Source organism: Moschus berezovskii, chromosome 4 (genome assembly GCF_049115385.1).
Source record: "Moschus berezovskii isolate FMDL1 chromosome 4, NW_MosBer_1.0, whole genome shotgun sequence".
NCBI lineage: Eukaryota > Metazoa > Chordata > Mammalia > Artiodactyla > Moschidae > Moschus > Moschus berezovskii.
Window position 1 is genome coordinate 51636456 of NC_142463.1, and position 18415 is coordinate 51654870.

Here is an 18415-nt window from a genome sequence, read left to right on the forward strand (position 1 = left end):
ACAATAAACTCAAATGTGAGATTAAGTATCCAAAGCCTTGCCTCTTGGTTTATATTCTGAAGTATTTTTTCATAGTAGTGAATAAGCACACTGTTTTGCCTAACCTCTAAGAGGAAGACAGGGAAAGGGAAGTAGGAAAAGGAAGAGAAGAGGCAGTGAAATGGAATGGCTCCTTGAAAGACTTCACGAGGTCCCAGTAAGAATATTGTAGGCTGCTAGAACTATACAGACACAAGGCATTACTTTTAATCTACTTCACTTTTCTAAAAGTCAATTTTTAGCTAAATGAAAAATGTGAAGAGACCAACTTTCAGTGAATCCAAAGCAGTGATCTGAGTTTGATTTTGTTGACTTACAGATGCCTTGGAAGCATGCATTTTATTAAGAATGACAAAGCTCAAACAAACAAACAAAAATTCTGAAGGAACTACTAAAATACTTCTATCTCCAAATCCATTTCCTTCTACCTTGGAGGATTCTTTTTTTTTTTTTCATTCACTTCTATTTCTTTGAAGCAAAAACCAGAGGAGGTAAATTTGATGAAATTCTGCAAATGACAGTCCGAGGTTTAAAATTTGAGTGCACTGTCTTGCCTATGGACAGAGCTTCCAAATAGAGAGATAATCCAGAGAACAATTTCAGGGACTTTAGGAGCCATGACGGCAAATCAGCAAACTGGATAATTCTCTGCAGACTAGAAACTTCACTCTGCATCACAGCTGAAAGCATAGGTATGATGGCAGGCCCAGCTCCTAGTTGCAGTCATCCCATGTTTCCTCTTGCCTGAGCGACTATGGAGCTGTGACACGCACATGTGCAGCCCAACCCACAATCACCAGCCTAAGGCAAATCTAGCTCCAAGCTCCCACTAGAGCATTTAATGATGTGGAGGATTAAATAAGAACATCCCACTTCGTTAAGCAGTACTTTCTGAAGTGGCATGGATTCAGAGGTAGCCCTGAGAGCTTCTGGGAGATAAGCACTACATAAATGCAAGGTAATAGAGGGATTAGAGTGGAGGAGGGGCCCACCTCCTCAGTGCAAAAAGAAAACCTGGACGGAAGAATGTTTAAAAATAAAATCAAGAACAGCTCTTCACCCTTCTCATTTACTCATATTCATATTTTTTCTGCTAAAGTGTGTTTCTGATAGCAATATCTCTTTTCTCTTGGGTCTGGTTGCTTCATTCCTTTTTAAAATATTCCCCAATCATTGCCACCAAGTAACTCCTTCTGGGTTCTAATAGGAGGCCTAAGTGACAGCTCATGATTAAATACATCCACTAAGAAATGAAGAAAGCTGATCATGGAAGAATTGATGCTTTTGAACTGTGGTGTCGGAGAAGACTCTTGAGAGTCCCTGGGACTGCAAGGAGATCCAACCAGTCCATTCTAAAGGAGATCAGTCCTGGGTGTTCATTGGAAGGACTGATGCTAAAGCTGAAACTCCAATACTTTGGCCACCTCATGCGAAGAGTTGACTCACTGGAAAAGACTCTGATGCTGGGAGGGATTGGGGGCAGGAGAGAAGGGTACGACAGAGAATGAGATGGCTGGATGGCATCACTGACTTGATGGACGTGAGTATGAGTGAACTCTCGGATTTGGTGATGGACAGGGAGGCCTGGCGTGCTGTGATTCATGGGGTCGCAAAGAGTCAGACACGACTGAGCGACTGAACTGAACTGAACTGAAGAAATGAACGATTGTTTCTTGCAGTTGACTAAACTGCCTCTAAACTTACAATCTTCCAAGGTTATAATGAACCCAGACTGATGAAACTTTAACAAGGTTTCATGGCCCTTTCTGCTGTCCTCAAGCAAGTATCAGAACCTTCCATGAAAATTCAGTTGCATTTCAAGAACAGGAGCAAGTCCCAAGCCTCTGTATAAGTAAGGATTATCTCTCTTACCTCCTTGACCAGTTGCTTATGACTTTCCTTCTCATTTCTTTTCATATTTCTCAAGCAAGTATAATCTGAACTGACAAACAGCAAGCCTATTGAGTAGTGAACCAGTCAGCTGCTATATATTAGTAATATTTAGCATTCAGTGGATATATTAAATGTTCACTGGCATCTCTTTATCCCTGCCCAGGTCTATGTAATAGGTGGATTTTAGAGACTGAATAAGTGTCAAAGTTCCTGTTCTTGTTGATGTGTTGGCCAGCCAATCCTCTCTAAGACAAGCCCTGATGAATTCTGAACATCATATCGTACCTGGATCACTGTAATTAACTTGCAGTTAAAATGCTAGAAAAAAAGAGCATAAATTTGAGCTGTTCCAGGAAATCTGGATGTATGATTACCTTATTAATTGACCCCACACTTCTATCTTATTGTCCTTCAAATTCTCCCTCCTCCTGGATATCAGAGTGATCTACTGTCACTAAATAGGTCATGTGACTCTCCTGCTTAAAGTTTTCCAATGATCCCCAACATCCATGGGATAAGGTCCAACATTCCTCAGACAGTAAAAAAAGTCTTATAGTCTCTAACTCCTATCTTTCAACTATTGCAATTTCTTGTGTTACATCTAAAGGTACAGCAACTGAACTAATTGTAATGGTCCACACATGACCAACATGCTTTTAATCTCAAGGCCTATATAACTGTATGAGTCACATGGCATTGACCTGTTTCCTTGTATTCCTCTCTCTCAGTAGATAAGGACAGTACCTTATCAATCTTTATGCCCCACCCACTATGTCTTGTCAGTGCTGACAGCTATGCTGTGCTGTGCTTAGTTGCTCAGTCATGTCCAACTCTTTGCGACCCCACGGACTGTAGCCCACCAGGCTCCCCTATCCATGGGGATTGTCCAGGCAAATATACTGGAGGGGTCATCATGCCTTCCCCCAGGGCATCTGCCCAACCCAGGGATCGAACCCAGGTCCCCCACATTGCAGGTGGATTCTTTACCATCTGAGCCACCAGGGAAGCCCAAGAATGCTGGAGTGGGTAGCCTATCCCTTCTCTAGGGATCTTCCCTACCTGGGAGCCAAACCGGGGTCTCCTGCATTGCAGGCAGATTCTTTACCAGCTGACCTACTAGAGAAGCCTGCTGACACCTAGTAAAAGCCTAATAAACATTGATCTGACTGGACACAGCCATGGAACAATTAGAGATTCCACATTCTGACCTTTGCTGAGACAAAAGCAGGCTGACCCCACCCAAAATCAGAAGCGTTCTACATTTACAGGAATTCAGTAGGTACTAAAGCATGAAAATTGATTCGCGGTGTCCTGTTAAACAAGACACCACCTTTGTTGATTAAGTCTTGCCATTGATAAAAAGCCTGGCCATAAAGAGCGGCAGACAGTCTTCATGTGAACTCTTGATTCAGATCTTATTGTGCAGTCACTAAGTCAAGCCCAACTCTGCGACCCAGTGGACTGCAGCCCGCTTGGCTCCTCTGTCCATGGGATGTCCCAGGCAAGAATACTGGAGTGGATTGCCATTTCTTTCTCCAGGGGATCTTCCCGACCCAAGGATTGAACCCATGTCTCCTGCACTGGCAGGCAAATTCTTTACCACGGAGCTACCAGGGAAGCCCTATTCGAGGCTTTAGGAGAGGAAATTCTGACTTGAGCTGGAGGAAGACTGCTGCAGCGTTCATACCCTAATGTTGTGATGGAAACCTGTCTTCACTTTCCTCATTTAGCTCTGCTCTCTCCCTCCTCTTTCTCACTGGTTTTAACTTGTTCTCTCCTTCTCCCTCCTTTGCTTTTACTATGCATCTTCCTTGTACTTTACCCCTGCCTATTTTTCTTACTACTGTTGGACCTATATCTCATGCAAATTCCTGACCTACCCCCAAACGCTTTGGTCCTTCTGGACTTCTGGAGGAATCTGAGCTCCACATTTTGAGGATGCTGAACTGACACTGGATCCTTTACTTCCTCATCCCCCTCATTCATCTCCCTCCTCCCTCATCTCCTTTTCTCCTTCATCTCCCTCCTCATCTCCTCATTCTCAACAGAATGAATTCATTAAGTCTGTTAAGACCAGAAATCATCCAGCTGGATTTTGATTTTGGTGAGAAGGCCCCCAAATCGGACCTTCTTAGTAGTGGTCTGCCCTGACTCCTAGAAGCATTTCTGGTTCTTCTTTTCTTCTAGGGTTTTGTACACAATGCCAGCTGCAAAGATATTTTGATTGTTGAATTGACTTTTTTCATACTGTTTTTAAGTTCTTTTTAGTTATGTAGTTACCAAACTGCAGTGCTAATTTTAAGCAAAAGCATTGTTTAAAGGAAGATGTTGCCTAAAATAAATCAAGTCTACTATGAAATATGTTGAATTAGCATATATTAAAATCATGCTGATGTTTTTCCTTTTTCATTCTCAAATCTTAGTCTACTGATGAGAAAAACTAAGAGTAAAAATACCACGGTAATGCACTGCCCTGAAGAAATTTTTAAAGTATTTTAAATTTTAAAAATATTATTTAAATTAGGTCAACAAAAGAAATGTGCAATTTCCCTACAAAGCTAATATTTGTTAGGCTTTATTTGTTACTGGAGAAAAGGGATCTATAATTGAAAAGCATAATTGTCATCTACAAAATTTACCTAAGCTAAAAAGTATAACTAAAACTTACTTTTTGCATGGATAATAAAGCAATACCCATTTATGAACGCACTACTAATAAACATGTGACTAAATGTAAATAAAATCAAACACCTGCCCTCAACAAGTTTCATAACCTGGGAGTATAAGTAAGAATAAAGGTACATGAATATTTATGTTAAGCAGAAAATATTAAAGAACATAGGAAAAGTAACAAAGTCTTTTTGAAGGGAAGAAGAGATGGAATCCTATTACTGTGTAAATTAGTTTGTGCCAGATATTCTATGAATTGCCTGAGAATGCATAACAGATAAGAATGTGTTTCTCCACCTATTTTTCCATGATCTTCTCAAAGACTTTATGCTCTATACTGTATTTTTATACAGTATAGAGCATAAAGTCTATACTGTATTTTTATACAGTATAGAGCATAAAGTCTATACTGTATTTTTATACAGTATAGAGCATAAAGTCTATACTGTATTTTTATACAGTATAGAGCATAAAGTCTATACTGTATTTTTATACAGTATAGAGCATAAAGTCTATACTGTATTTTTATACAGTATAGAGCATAAAGTCTTTGAGAAGATCATGGAAAAATAGGTGGAGAAACACATTCTTATCTGTTATGCATTCTCAGGCAATTCATAGAATATCTGGCACAAACTAATTTTTAAAAAGTATATACCTGAGATGGGGAAGTAGTAGACCAGCTAGTTGAGGTTATATAAAATAGTTCAGCTTGGTTTGGCTAGGAGCAGAGAGAAAGCTGGAAAAGGGCCAAAATCAGAAGCCCTTAAACGCTAGTACACTAAGCATACCTCTTTATTCTGATGTTTTGACATCTGGGTCCTTGCTGACCCTGGGATACCTCACCCAAGACTAACCAGTTCCTAGACATAATAAGGGCTTCCCTGGTGGCTCAGTCAGTAAAGAATCCACCTGCCCAAAGCAGGAGATGCAAGCGACTCTGGTTCAATACCTGAGTCAGGAAGATCCCCCAGAGAAGGAAAGGGCAACCCACTCCAGTATTCCTGCCTAGGAAATCCCATGGAAAGAGGAGCATGGCAGGCTCTCGGCCATGGGGCCACAAGAGTTGGACAAAACTTTGTGATTAAACCACCAGACATAATAAATGTCTTGCCTAGGAGAACATTTATCATAAACAAACTAACCAACTGAGAGCCCATATCCACCCTCCCCCAGTCTCTAACAAACTGGGTCCATATTCCCCTAGCCTTACCAGGTACCAGACAACTGAGGACAGCCCAGCACCGAAGCCTGCCAAAATCATTCATACCATCCTCTCCTAAGCCTGCTTACCCTCTGTTGCCTGATCCTTCCTCAGAAACCACAACAGATGCTCTTTCCCACTGTTTCCTCCCACCCTCACTCCTGACAGTCCTGGTGACCCCACAAGGCCTGGGGTGACGCTTAATTTTATCTGTCAACTTTGCTGAGCCACAGTGCCAGACATATGGTCAAACAATATTCTAGATGGAAGCCTGACTAAAATAAACAGGTGGGTCCCTTCCTCTTGAGAACTGAAGTGACAAACTTAAAGGCAAGTATAGGTCTCAACACAGGTGAATAATGTGACGTTTTAAAGCAGGCAGAAGACTACCTCATTTTCATTGGGAAAGAGGAAGCAAGTGAAAGGTTTTAAGCAGGGGAGAAAAAAGTTGGGAGCTATTCTACAAAGTTTAATTTTAACACCATTATGTAGAATCTACTACTACTGAGATGGACTCTGCTTACACTCCTCTCCCATTCCTGCCTTTAACCCTCTGCTCCCTGATTTTGTTTGCAAACTTCCTACCCACCTTTCAGGCATCTGTAATTGCATAGGGCTTATCTGAAGTCTAGAAGGTGGACAGGGGACCTCAGGCAAATAGGAGAAAGCCCCAGACTAGTTCATGCTTGGAGAAACTCTTTGCCCTCTTTTTCACAAAATATATAAGAAATTAAGGCAAACTATGTTTCATTTTTTTAACTGATAAACATAATGTTTAAGTAGGTTCTTATTCACGCTTCCCTGGTGGCTCGAGTGGTAAAGAATCTGCTTGCAATGTGGAAGATGCAAGTTTGATCTTTGGGTTGGAAAGATCCCCTGGAGTAGGAAATGGAAACCCACTCCGCTATTATTGCCTTGAGAATCCCATGGATAGAGGAGTCTGGCAGACTACAGTCCATGGGGTTGCAAAGAGTCGGAACCAACTGAAGCAACTTAGCATCCATGCAGTTTCTTATTTGAAAGCCTTGATTTTTCACATCTATAAACACTATTCACATCTGTAAACACTATATAGGACAACCACATTTTCAGTAGGCGGCTGTGTAGAATAGGTGATAGGCAGTCCTGAGTGGAAACACAAAAATCTGCAGATTGGTGAGGTAAAACTCAGAGTAAAATCTAACTAATTGCAGAGATTCCATGAAAGCATTATAAGCTCTGCAGGTATTATATCTTCACAGTATAAAGTAACAGGGTACAGAGGCAATGTGCTGGGCTGTGAAATTTACACCATGTCATTTGGCTTCTTGGATCACGGCCTAGAGACAGAGACCAAAGAAGCCAGGGATCCTGTTCTACATTTGCACAGAGGAACAAGTGATGGGCCACCAGCAAGCCATATTTCTTTGGCTTTTTCTTTTACCTCTTTCTTTTAAGAGCATTTTTCTGGGGATGGTAGTCATGAAAGTATGAATTTAATGTGTAAATGAATCATGAGAGTCACCTTTCCTTAAATGAGTCTTTTCTAGATCAAATATAAAATAAATCCAAATGTTTAAATGAAAGTACACGATTTACCCCACTGTGCCAATTTCATTCTTAAACCCAGGCCCTAGGAGCTAGTGACAAACCCAAGAGACATCTAAAACTACTGAAGCCATGTGAGAAGATGATCATATTTTGAATAGAAAAACAAGTGTCAAGGTCTAAGCCTATGATGATGCCCAGGTTTAGGGGTGAAGATGAAAGAGACACAGAGGAACAAGATAGTAGGTAAAAGGAGAGAGCAAAGAAACATGAATGTAGACTGCCACGAGGCAAGAGAGAGAAGCTTCAAGGAAGAGGCAGTAATGACATAAGGTACTACTATCAAAGAAAAAGCATGGTAAGTAGAAAATATAAACTAAGATGGTAGAAATAAGTCTAAACATACCACAAAATAAATCAGTAATTAAACTCACTAATTAAATGGACAGATTCTCAGTTGAAATAAACAGAAAGTACACATATGCTACATAAACATATTTAAAGTCTAAAGCTTTAAAGACATTGAAGAGTGAAAGTAAAAGGAATATAAATATATATATTCATATATATATAAATAATCTTTCTGTGATTGTGATTTTCATAGATGGGAAAAAAGTTGAAACAGTGACAGATTTTATTTTCTTGGACTCCAAAATCACTGTAGACAGTGACTGCAGCCATGAAATTAAAAGATGCTTGCTCCTTGGAAGCAAAGCTATGACAAATCCAGACAGCATATTAAAGAGCAGAGATATGACTTTGCCGACAAAGATCTGCCTAGTCAAAGCTATGGTTTTTCCAGTAGTCATGTACAGATCTGAGAGTTGGACCATAAAGAAGGCTGAATGCCAAAGAATTGATGCTTTTGAACTGTGGTGCTTGAGAAGACTCTTGAGAGTCCTTTGTACTACAAGGAGATCCAACCAGTCAATCCTAAAGGAAATCAAACCTGAACATTCATTGGTAAGACTGATGCTAAAGCTGAAGCTCCAATACTTTGGCCACCTGATACAAGGAGCCGACTCACTGGAAAAGATCCTGATGTGGGAAAGATTGAGTGCAGGAGGAGAAGCGGGCAACAGAGGATGAGATGGTTGGATGGCATCATTGACACAATGGACATGAGTTTGAGCAGACTCCAGGAGGTAATGAAGGACAGGGAAGCCTTGTGTGTTGCAGTTCATGGGGTCTCAAAGAGTCAGACACAAGTTAGCAACTGAACAACAATATATAATCTAAAGAAAATAAGGAGAAGTACTATTAGACAAAATTTATTTTGAGGCCAAAAGTAATAATAAAGAGGATCTTTTTTTAATAATAAAGAATATTTTCACCAGTAAGATAAAGTATCCTAAATCTGAGGGCATTATAACCAAGTATTCTCAATATTTACAAAACAGAACTCAATTAATTACAAGAATAAACAGACAAATCCACAACTACAGAGAATTAATTCTCACTAGAACTCAAGAACTAAGAGACCACATGGATAAAAAGAATAATAAGGAGTAAATTATGAGTAACACAATTGGACATTTCTTACCTATTGGACATAATTGGACATTATGAGTAACACAATTGGACATTTCTTACCTATTGGAAGAATTCTGCTCCCAACAATTAGAGAATCACATTCTTTACAAAAGTTGAGCCTATCTTAGCCCACAAAGCAAATCTCCACAAGTACCAAAGGATCAAAATCATACAGAACAAGATTCTTTTTAAGAGTAGCATTCAGTGAACAAAAGGAGTTCTAGGATTTAAAATATGGCAGGAAAAGAAAAATGTCAATAACCCACAGATATAGAGAACGGACTTGTTGCCAAGGGGAAGGGGATTGGTGAAGGAAAGATTGAGAGTCTGGGATTAGCAGAGGCAAACTATTATATACAGGATTGATAAACAAGGTCCTACTGTATAGCGTGTATGCGTGCTCACTCCTGTCCAACTCTTTGCAACCCTAAGGACTATAGGCTACAAAGCTCCTCTGTTCATGGAATTATCTAGGCAAGAATACTGGAATGGGCTGCTGTTTCCTTGTCCAGAGAATCTTTCTGACCCAGAGAATGAACCCACATCTCCTGCGTATCCTGCATTGGCAGGTGGGTTTTGTGTTTTGTTTTTTTTTTTTACCACTGAGCCATCTGGGAAGTCCAATACATAGCACAGGGAACTAGAGGCAATATCCTGTGAAAAATCCTAATAGAAAAGGATATGAAAAAGGATATATAACTGAGTTACTCTGCTGTACAGTAGAAATTTAACAGAACATTCTAAATCAACTATACTTTAATAAAACTTTAAAAAAGAAAAATGTCAATAGAATGTGTGGAAGATAAAATTGAAGAAATGTCCCAGCAAGTAGAACAAAGAGGTAAAGAAGTAGAAAATATGAGAGAAAAGCTAGGAATATTAGAGCATCAGTCTAGTAGTACCAACATTCTCAAAATAAGATTTCCAAAAAGAGAGAACAGAAGTTAAAAAAAAAAAAAAGACCAAGTCAGACTGAAGCCTTGTGAACTCAAAAGCCAGACACACCAAGGTCTGTCAAAGCCAGGATGCCTGCTGACACCCATTGTGTTCCTAACCTGAAGTAGAATGCCCAGGGGAAGCTGGCTCACATGCTTATCTATGCTTCACTGGTCATGACCACAGGGTGGAGAAGTTGCTGCTCTCTCCTCTGTGCACAGCTACAGAAGCCTATTTGCCTGAGTATATTCCTGCTGGACATCTAGCATCTGGCTCACATGAGGCCTTCACTAGATGCCCTAATTCTGGTGAGTCCCATTTTTCTAGGAAAATTAAAAGACACTTGCTCCTTGAAAGAAAAACTATGACAAACCTAGACAGCATATTTAAAAAGTAGAGACATTACTTTGTTGACAAAGGTCCATAATAGTCAGTGCTATGGCTTTTCCAGTAGTCATGTATGGATGTGAGAGTTGGACTGTAAAGAAAGCTGAGGGCCAAAGAATTGATGCTTTTGAACTGCAGTGTTGGAGAAGACTCTGGAGAGTCCCTTGAACTGCAAGGAGAACAAACCAGTCAATCCGAAAGGAAATTAGTCCTGAATATTCATTGGAGGGACTGATGCTGAAGCTCCAATACTTTGGCCACCTGATGCAAAGAACTGACTCATTGGAAAAGACCATTGAAGACAGGAGGAGAAGGGGATGACAAAGGATTAGATGGTTGGATGGCATCACCGAGTCCATGGACATGAGTTTGAGCAAGCTGTGGGAGTTGGTGATGGACAAGGAAACCTGGCATGCTGAAGTCCATGGGGTTGCAAAGAGTTGGACATGACTGAGTGACTGAACTAATATTTTTAGGAACACTCATGACCTGACCTCCCTTACTTCCCCACCAGGAGCTCTTAAAACTGTAAGGAACCAAATATAGATGGTTTATTTATAGTTTATTTTCTCCTGGAAATATTAGCCTTTCATTACAGTTACAGTTCAGTCGCTCAGTCGTGTCCGACTCTTTGTGACCCCATGAATCACAGCACGCCAGGCCTCCCTGTCCATCACCAATTCCCGGAGTTCACTCAAACTCATGTCCATCGAGTCGGTGATGCCATCCATCCATCTCATTCTCTGTCATCCCCTTCTCCTCCCGCACCCAGTCCTTCCCAGCATCAGAGTCTTTTCCAGTGAGTCAACTCGTCGCATGAGGTGGCCAAAGTATTGCAGTTTCAGCTTTAGCATCAGTCCTTCCAATGAACACCCAGGATTGATCTCCTTTAGAATGGACTGGTTGGATATCCTTGCAGTCCAAGATACTCGCAAGAGTCTTCTCCAACACCACAGTTCAAAAGCATCAATTCTTCGGCGATCAGCTTTCTTCACAGTTCAACTCTCACATCCATACATGACCACGGGAAAAACCATAGCCTTGACTAGAGGGACCTTTGTTGGCAAAGTAATGTCTCTGCTTTTTAATATACTATCAAGGTTGGTCATAACTTTCCTTCCAAGGAGTAAGCGTCTTTTAATTTCATGGCTGCAATCAGCATCCGCAGTAATTTTGGAGCCCAAAATCTAAATTCTGACACTGTTTCCACTGTTTCCCCATCTATTTCCCAAGAAGTGATGGGACCAGATACCACGATCTTTGTTTTCTGAATGTTGAGCTTCAAGCCAACCTTTTCACTCTCCTCTTTCACTTTCATCAAGAGGCTTTTGAGTTCCTCTTCACTTTCTGCCATAAGGGTGGTGTCATCTGCATAGCCTTTCATTACGATGCTGTTTGAGCTTTTTTTCTGAAGTTTTATGCATATAAATATTAGAACTCCAAAGAAAAGCTGGGACTCAATTAAAACATTTGTCAGTATACTGGTTGCTCTGAGGAGTCGGGGATGTAACAAGGCAGGAAATAGGGGGCTTATCATATGACAAAAGTCTGCTACTTTGTTGAGAAGTAATGGTATATACATACGTTTTTAATTGTTGTTTAACTTGAACATATAGATTTTACATATTCTTATGGTTTATATGATATTTAAACATTTTTTAGAAAAGTAGGACTGGGTAGAGTTCATCCCAATAATATAAATTTGCCACCAAATAAGGACAATGAGGAAATTACCCTTCTTGCAAATGGAAGCCACAGCCTTTAAGAGAGCATATTTGTTGTCCTGGTGGAGACAAATGCCAGCATTCAAAGAATACATAGTAAATTTGTGGATTAGTAGATTCTAATATCATGGCTGCAAATATTCACTGCCCCCTCTTTATAAGAGGATGATACCTCTAGTCTATGTCAGGCTTTAGTTATGGAATTCAAGTGTTAAGTGACAAGTATCACTCCTGAATGAAATCTACAAAGCATCCCATGACTCTGTTGTCCACAAGGCAAACACACTCAGGCAGGGATGATTCATCCAGTCTGGGTCTCAGACTTGACACTGAACACCAACAGACAATAATGATAAAAAGAAGTTGCTGCTGTAATCTGAGTCACCTGGGGTTGCCTTTTAGAAGGAAGCTATAGTAAACTAGACTTCAGAGAAATCTGCAGTAGGAAAGGAGATAACAGAAGTCTCAGGCTACAGAATATGAGGAAAGGATTTAGTTACTCTATATAAGGACTGGGTATATTGAGAGACAGATCAATATTAAAGGAAAGAATAAACATCCAAATAGGAGAGAAAAATGACAGACAGTGCAAAGTGCCATGTAATGGGAAAAATACACTAAAGGAACAGGGCTGGGGGAGAAAGGGGAGGGAACCTCGAGGATGAAGGATACAAAGCTCTGTCAGAGACCAAGACAAAGATAGAGAATTAATTGGTGAAAGGTGTATTGAAAGAAGGAAATCTAAGCAAGCAAGAAGAAGGTAGTCACAATTTTTAGAGAATGTTATTGGTGAGGGTAGCTGCTAGGAGAGAGATGTGGATGGGGGTAAATAAAGCACTTGAACTAGGCTGGTTTTGAAGAACCAGCATGCTATCAATGTGCAGTGTTGGAACTTCACTCCCTGATTCTCCATCAGTGAAATGTTGACCCAGCCAGTTGCCAATAACCACAAAAATTGCATATAACAGCTTATTTGTTGTGTATTTACACTATAAAGTAAGAAAGTTTTGACCTTTATACTAGCCTGTATCTGTAAAAGTGTAAAAGTGCCCTTAGAACTACATTCTTTATCAGTATTTTGAAGAATGATCACAACAAAACAATATATTTTAAGAACATGGAAAGGAAAATGTTTATAAATATTATACAGTAATTTTCCAAAAATTATTAAAAGTAAGTTTTAATAATTATTTTATATGGTACATCGTGGCTTTCAATATGTTACTGAATAGTCACAAATTAAATGTTAAAATACTTTCTGACATGATTGAATGGCAAATTGAAGGACAGAAATGATTTGGAAATGGATATCGTACAAACTAAATTTGAGTATAAGATGTACTTAATTTTTTTGTCAATTATGCTAAATTATTCAACTGGATTACTCAAATATTTGTTTTTGGAGTCATTCAAGCTTACAATTACTATATTTACAAAATTATTATATTTTTTATGTAAGTCATTTGGCATTCAATTTCCCTAGATTCTGTTACTGCACATCTAGAAATCTAATAGTACAATGTAATCGGTGCTAAATTGATGAAAGAAAAGTTGATTCTATAATCACCTTAGTAAAGACAGGTTCTAAGCCATTTGGAGCAGTGGTTGGACGAAATCTTCTCCTTCTCCATGTTTCAGGTCTATTTTCTCTTGTGATTTTTCCACTGGTGGGAGGAAGTGGAGGAGGAATAGGCATAATGTAATGGTTAATGCTTGGAAATTGGTATCGATTCATTCCCTGTGAATTGTCCGTAGAGTTCCTGAACTTCATCATTGCCTTCTTGTCCTATAATTAGATTTCATGACATAAGAATGAGTGAAATAGAATTGGTAACCCAACATAACTCAAAATTACAGAAAAGACTATGATTGACACTGCAGGCAAACACAACTGATATTAACAGGCAAACAAAGTGAAAGTGAAGTCGCTCACTTGTGTCCGACTCTTTGCAACCCCATGAACCCCTGCCAGGCTCTTCCATTCATGGGATTTTCCAGGCAAGAATACTGGAGTGGGTTGCTGTTTCCTTCTCCAGGGGATCTTCCAGACCCAGGAATGAAACATGGGTCTCCTGCACTGCAGGCTAACTCTTTAAAGTCTGAGCCACCGGGGGAGCCCCATTTAATAGCCCTGTAGAGATTTTTTCAAGAAAATTAGAGATACCAAAGATGGGCTCAATAAAGGACAGAAATGGTATGGACCTAACAGAAGCAGAAGATATTAAGAAGAGGTGGCAAGCATACACAGAAGAACTAAACAAAAAAGATCTTCACAACCCAGATAATCATGATGGTGTGATCACTCACCTAGAGCCAAACATCCTGGAATGTGAAGTCAAGTGGGCCTTTGGAAGTATCTCTATGAACAAAGCTAGCGGAGGTGATGGAATTCCATTTGAGCTTTTTTATTTTTTTTTTATTTTTATTTTTGAAAAGTTTAAGTGTGAAATCTTTATTTTTTTTTTTGAGGTGATTTTATTGATTGATTGATTGATTGATTTTATTGGAGGCAAATTACCTTACATTAATATATTGGTTGGTTTTGCTATACATTGACATGAATCCACCCCGGGTGTAAATGTGCTCTCCCTCCCGAACCCCCCTCCCACCTCCCTCCTCCCTCCCCATATCCTCCCTCCATATCATCCCCGTGCACCAGCCCCAAGCATCCTGTATCATGCGTCGAACCTGGACTGGTCACTTATGATAATATACATGCTACAATGCCGTTCTCCCCAATCATCCCACCCTCACCCTCTCCCACAGAGTCCCAAAGACTGTTCTATATGCCTATGTCTCTTTTGCAGTCTCGTATACAGGGTTCAGGTTACCATCTTTCTAAATTCCATATATATGCCTTAGTATACTGTATTGATGTTTTTCTTTCTGGCTTACTTCACTCTGTATAATTGGCTCCAATTTAAATTGGAGCTTTTTTAAATCCTAAAAGATGATGCTGTGAAAGTGCTACACTAAATATGTCAGCAAATTGGGAAAACTCAGCAGTGGGCACAGGACTGGAAAAGGTCAGTTTTCATTCCAATCCCAAAGAAAGACAATGCCAAAGAATGCTCAAACTACTGCACAATTGCTCTCATCTCACACGCTAGTAAAGTCATGCTCAAAATTCTTCAACCCAGGCTTCAGCAATATGTGAACTGTGAAATTCCAGATGTTCAAGTTGGTTTTAGAAAAGGCAGAGGAACCAGAGATCAAATTGCCAACATTCGCTGGATCATTGAAAAAGCAAGAGAGTTCCAGAAAAACCTCTATTTCTACTTTATTGACTAGGCCAAAGCCTTTGACTTATATGGATTACAATAAACTGTGGAAAATTCTGAAAGAGATGGGAATACCAGATCACCTGATCTGCCTCTTGAGAAACCTGTATGCAGGTCAGGAAGCAACAGTTAGAACTGGACATGGAACAGACTGGTTCCAAATAGGAAAAGGAGTACGTCAAGGCTGTATATTGTCACCCTGTTTATTTAACTTCTATGCAGAGTACATCGTGAGAAATGCAGGCTGGATGAAGCACAAGCTGGAATCAAGATTGCCAGGAGAAATATCAATCACCTCAGATATGCAGATGACACCACCTTTATGGCAGAAAGTGAAGAAGAACTAAAAAGCCTCTTGATGAAAGTGAAAGAGGAGAGTGAAAAAGTTGGCTTAAAGCTCAACATTCAGAAAACTAAGATCATGGCATCTGGTCCCATCACTTCATGGGATATAGATGGGGAAACAGTGGAAACTGTCAGACTTTATTTTTTTGGGCTCCAAAATCACTGCAGATGGTGATTGCAGCCATGAAATTAATACACTTACTCCTTGGAAGGAAAGTTATGACCAACTTAGACAGCATATTAAAAAACAGAGACATTAATTTGTCAACAAAGGTCCGTCTAGTCAAAGCTATGGTTTTTCCAGTGGTTATGTATGGATGTGAGAGTTGGACTATAAAGAAAGTTGAGTGCCGACGAATTGATGTTTTTGAACTGTAGTGTTGGAGAAGACTCTTGAGAGTCCCTTGGACTGCAAGGATATTCAACCAGTCCATCCTAAAGAAGATCAGTCCTTGGTGTTCATTGGAAGGAATGATGTTGAAGCTGAAACTCCAATATTTTGTCCACCTGATGCGAAGAGCTGACTCATTTGAAAAGACCCTGATGTTGGGAAAGATTGAAGGCAGGAGGAGACGGGGACAACAGAGGATGGGATGGTTGGGTGGCATCGTTGACTCAATGGACATGGGTTTGGGTAAACTCCAGAAGCTGGTGATAGAAAGGGAGGCCTGGGGTGCTGTGGTTCATGGGGTCACAAAGAGTCGGACATGACTGAACGACTGAACTAAGCTGAACTGAATCACATTTCATGACATAAGAATGCATGAATTAGAAGTGGTAACCTAACATAACTCAAAATTACAGGCATTGATGTTCATGCAAACACAACTGATATTAATAGGAAAACTTAAGACATCTCAATCTGTTGAAAAATGGCATTTTGCAGTATCCATAGCAAATCAAATTTTCATGGATTTCTAAACTTATTTAAGTATATATTTTAAACCAAACATACAATCATGGCATTTTTATAGCACTTGGGGATTTTCCCTCAGTGATTCATTAAATCTAAGGAGACCCAGTACAATGAAGCAATTTAAAATCAATTGGTTTAAAGTGTTGTACTTCAAGACAGGACTGGGTAGTCAACTAAATGATGGGGTATTTGCACTTTTTTTTTACATTGATTTCACCCATCCAGGTGTTACAACATTCCTTGATAATACGGTTTCAAGGAATCAAAAACTTTGACTCTGACCCAAAGTCTCTATTCAAGTTATTTTCTCCTAGAAATTTAACTTGTAGGAATGAATTTTACCCAGTTAACTACACAGGTACATTTATGTAAGTGTGTATAAGGATACATACACAGGTACACACACAAATATGTCTAAAAAATTTATGATCAGGTTGGGATTGACACATACACACTGTAATATATAAAATAAAATGCTTTTCCACGACAAAAAGGAAAAAAAATTTAGTTGAACTACCAAGTCCATCAGTAAAAGGATAGTTAAAAAAAATTTGCTTTGTTATAAAAGATTCTAATCAAGCATTAAAGAGAATACTGTTTAATCTATTCTTTCAGAGTCCTGACATAAAAAACTCCATGCAGCATGGTCATACATTTCATTTAAATAATTTATCTTTGGATTTTGATAAAATCAGGGATGGCTGGAAGACTCTGAACACAGGGTTGCCTTTAAGAATTTGGATTATTTGTGGGGGTGGAGCATATAAATTTAGTCAACATTTAGTACCTTAATGACTAAAAAGTACCTAATGTATAATCAAAAATTTTAGTTTCACATGTATTTGAGCCCCTGAATTTTCACATATTGATAATTTTTGTATATCTGAGGTAGTTTTCAAACTTTCAGTTCAGTTCAGTCGCTCAGTTGTGTCCGACTCTCCGCGACCCCATGAATCACAGCATGCCAGGCCTCCCTGTCCATCACAAACTCCCGGAGTTCACTCAAACTCATGTCCACAGAGTCGGTGATGCCATCCAGCCATCTCATTCTCGGTTGTCCCCTTCTCCTCCCACCCCCAACCTTTCCCAGCATCAGAGTCTTTTCCAGTGAGTCAACTCGTCGCATGAGGTGGCCAAAGTATTGCAGTTTCAGCTTTAGCATCAGTCCTTCCAATGAACACCCAGGATCGATCTCCCTTAGAATGGACTGGTTGGATCTCCTTGCGGTACAAGGGACTCTCAAGAGTCTTCTCCAACACCACAGTTCAAAAGCATCAATTCTTCGGAGATCAGCTTTCTTCACAGTCCAACTCTCACATCCATACATGACCACGGGAAAAACCATAGCCTTGACTAGACGGACCTTTGTTGGCAAAGTAATGTCTCTGCTTTTCAATATATTATTAAGGTTGGTCATAACTTTCCTTCTCAAGGAGTAAGCATCTTTTAATTTCATGGCTGCAATCAGCATCTGCAGTGATTTTGGAGCCCAAAAAAATAAAGTCTGACACTGTTTCCACTGTTTCCCCTTCTATTTCCCATGAAGTGATGGGACCAGATGCCATGATCTTTGTTTCCTGAATGTTAAGCTTCAAGCCAACCTTTTCACTCTCCTCTTTCACTTTCCTCAAGAGGCTTTTTAGTTCCTCTTCACTTTCTGCCATAAGGGTGGTATCATCTGCATATCTGAGGTCATTGATATTTCTCCCAGCAATCTTGATTCCAGCTTGTGCTTCTTCCAGCCCAGCGTTCCTCATGATGTACTCTGCATAGAAGTTAAATAAGCAAGGTGACAATATACAGCCTTGATGTACTCCTTTTCCTCTTTGGAACCAGTCTGTTGTTCCATGTACAGTTCTAACTGTTGCTTCTTGACCTGCATACAGGTTTCTCAAGAGGCAGGTCAGGTGGTCTGGGATTCCCATCTCTTTCAGAATTTTCCACAGTTTATTGTGATCCA

At 39.7% G+C, this 18415-nt stretch overlaps 1 protein-coding gene across 1 annotated transcript in view; it reads right to left on the reverse strand.

Moving 5' to 3' along the window:
* The window catches only part of ERICH3 (glutamate rich 3), a 125308-nt gene that overhangs the window by 56402 nt on the left and 50491 nt on the right, over positions 1-18415 (reverse strand). Inside the window, exon 7 of the mRNA XM_055403336.2 lies at positions 13481-13699. Coding sequence (XP_055259311.2) covers positions 13481-13699 — 219 coding nt within the window. The remainder of the gene's footprint in view (positions 1-13480; positions 13700-18415) is intronic.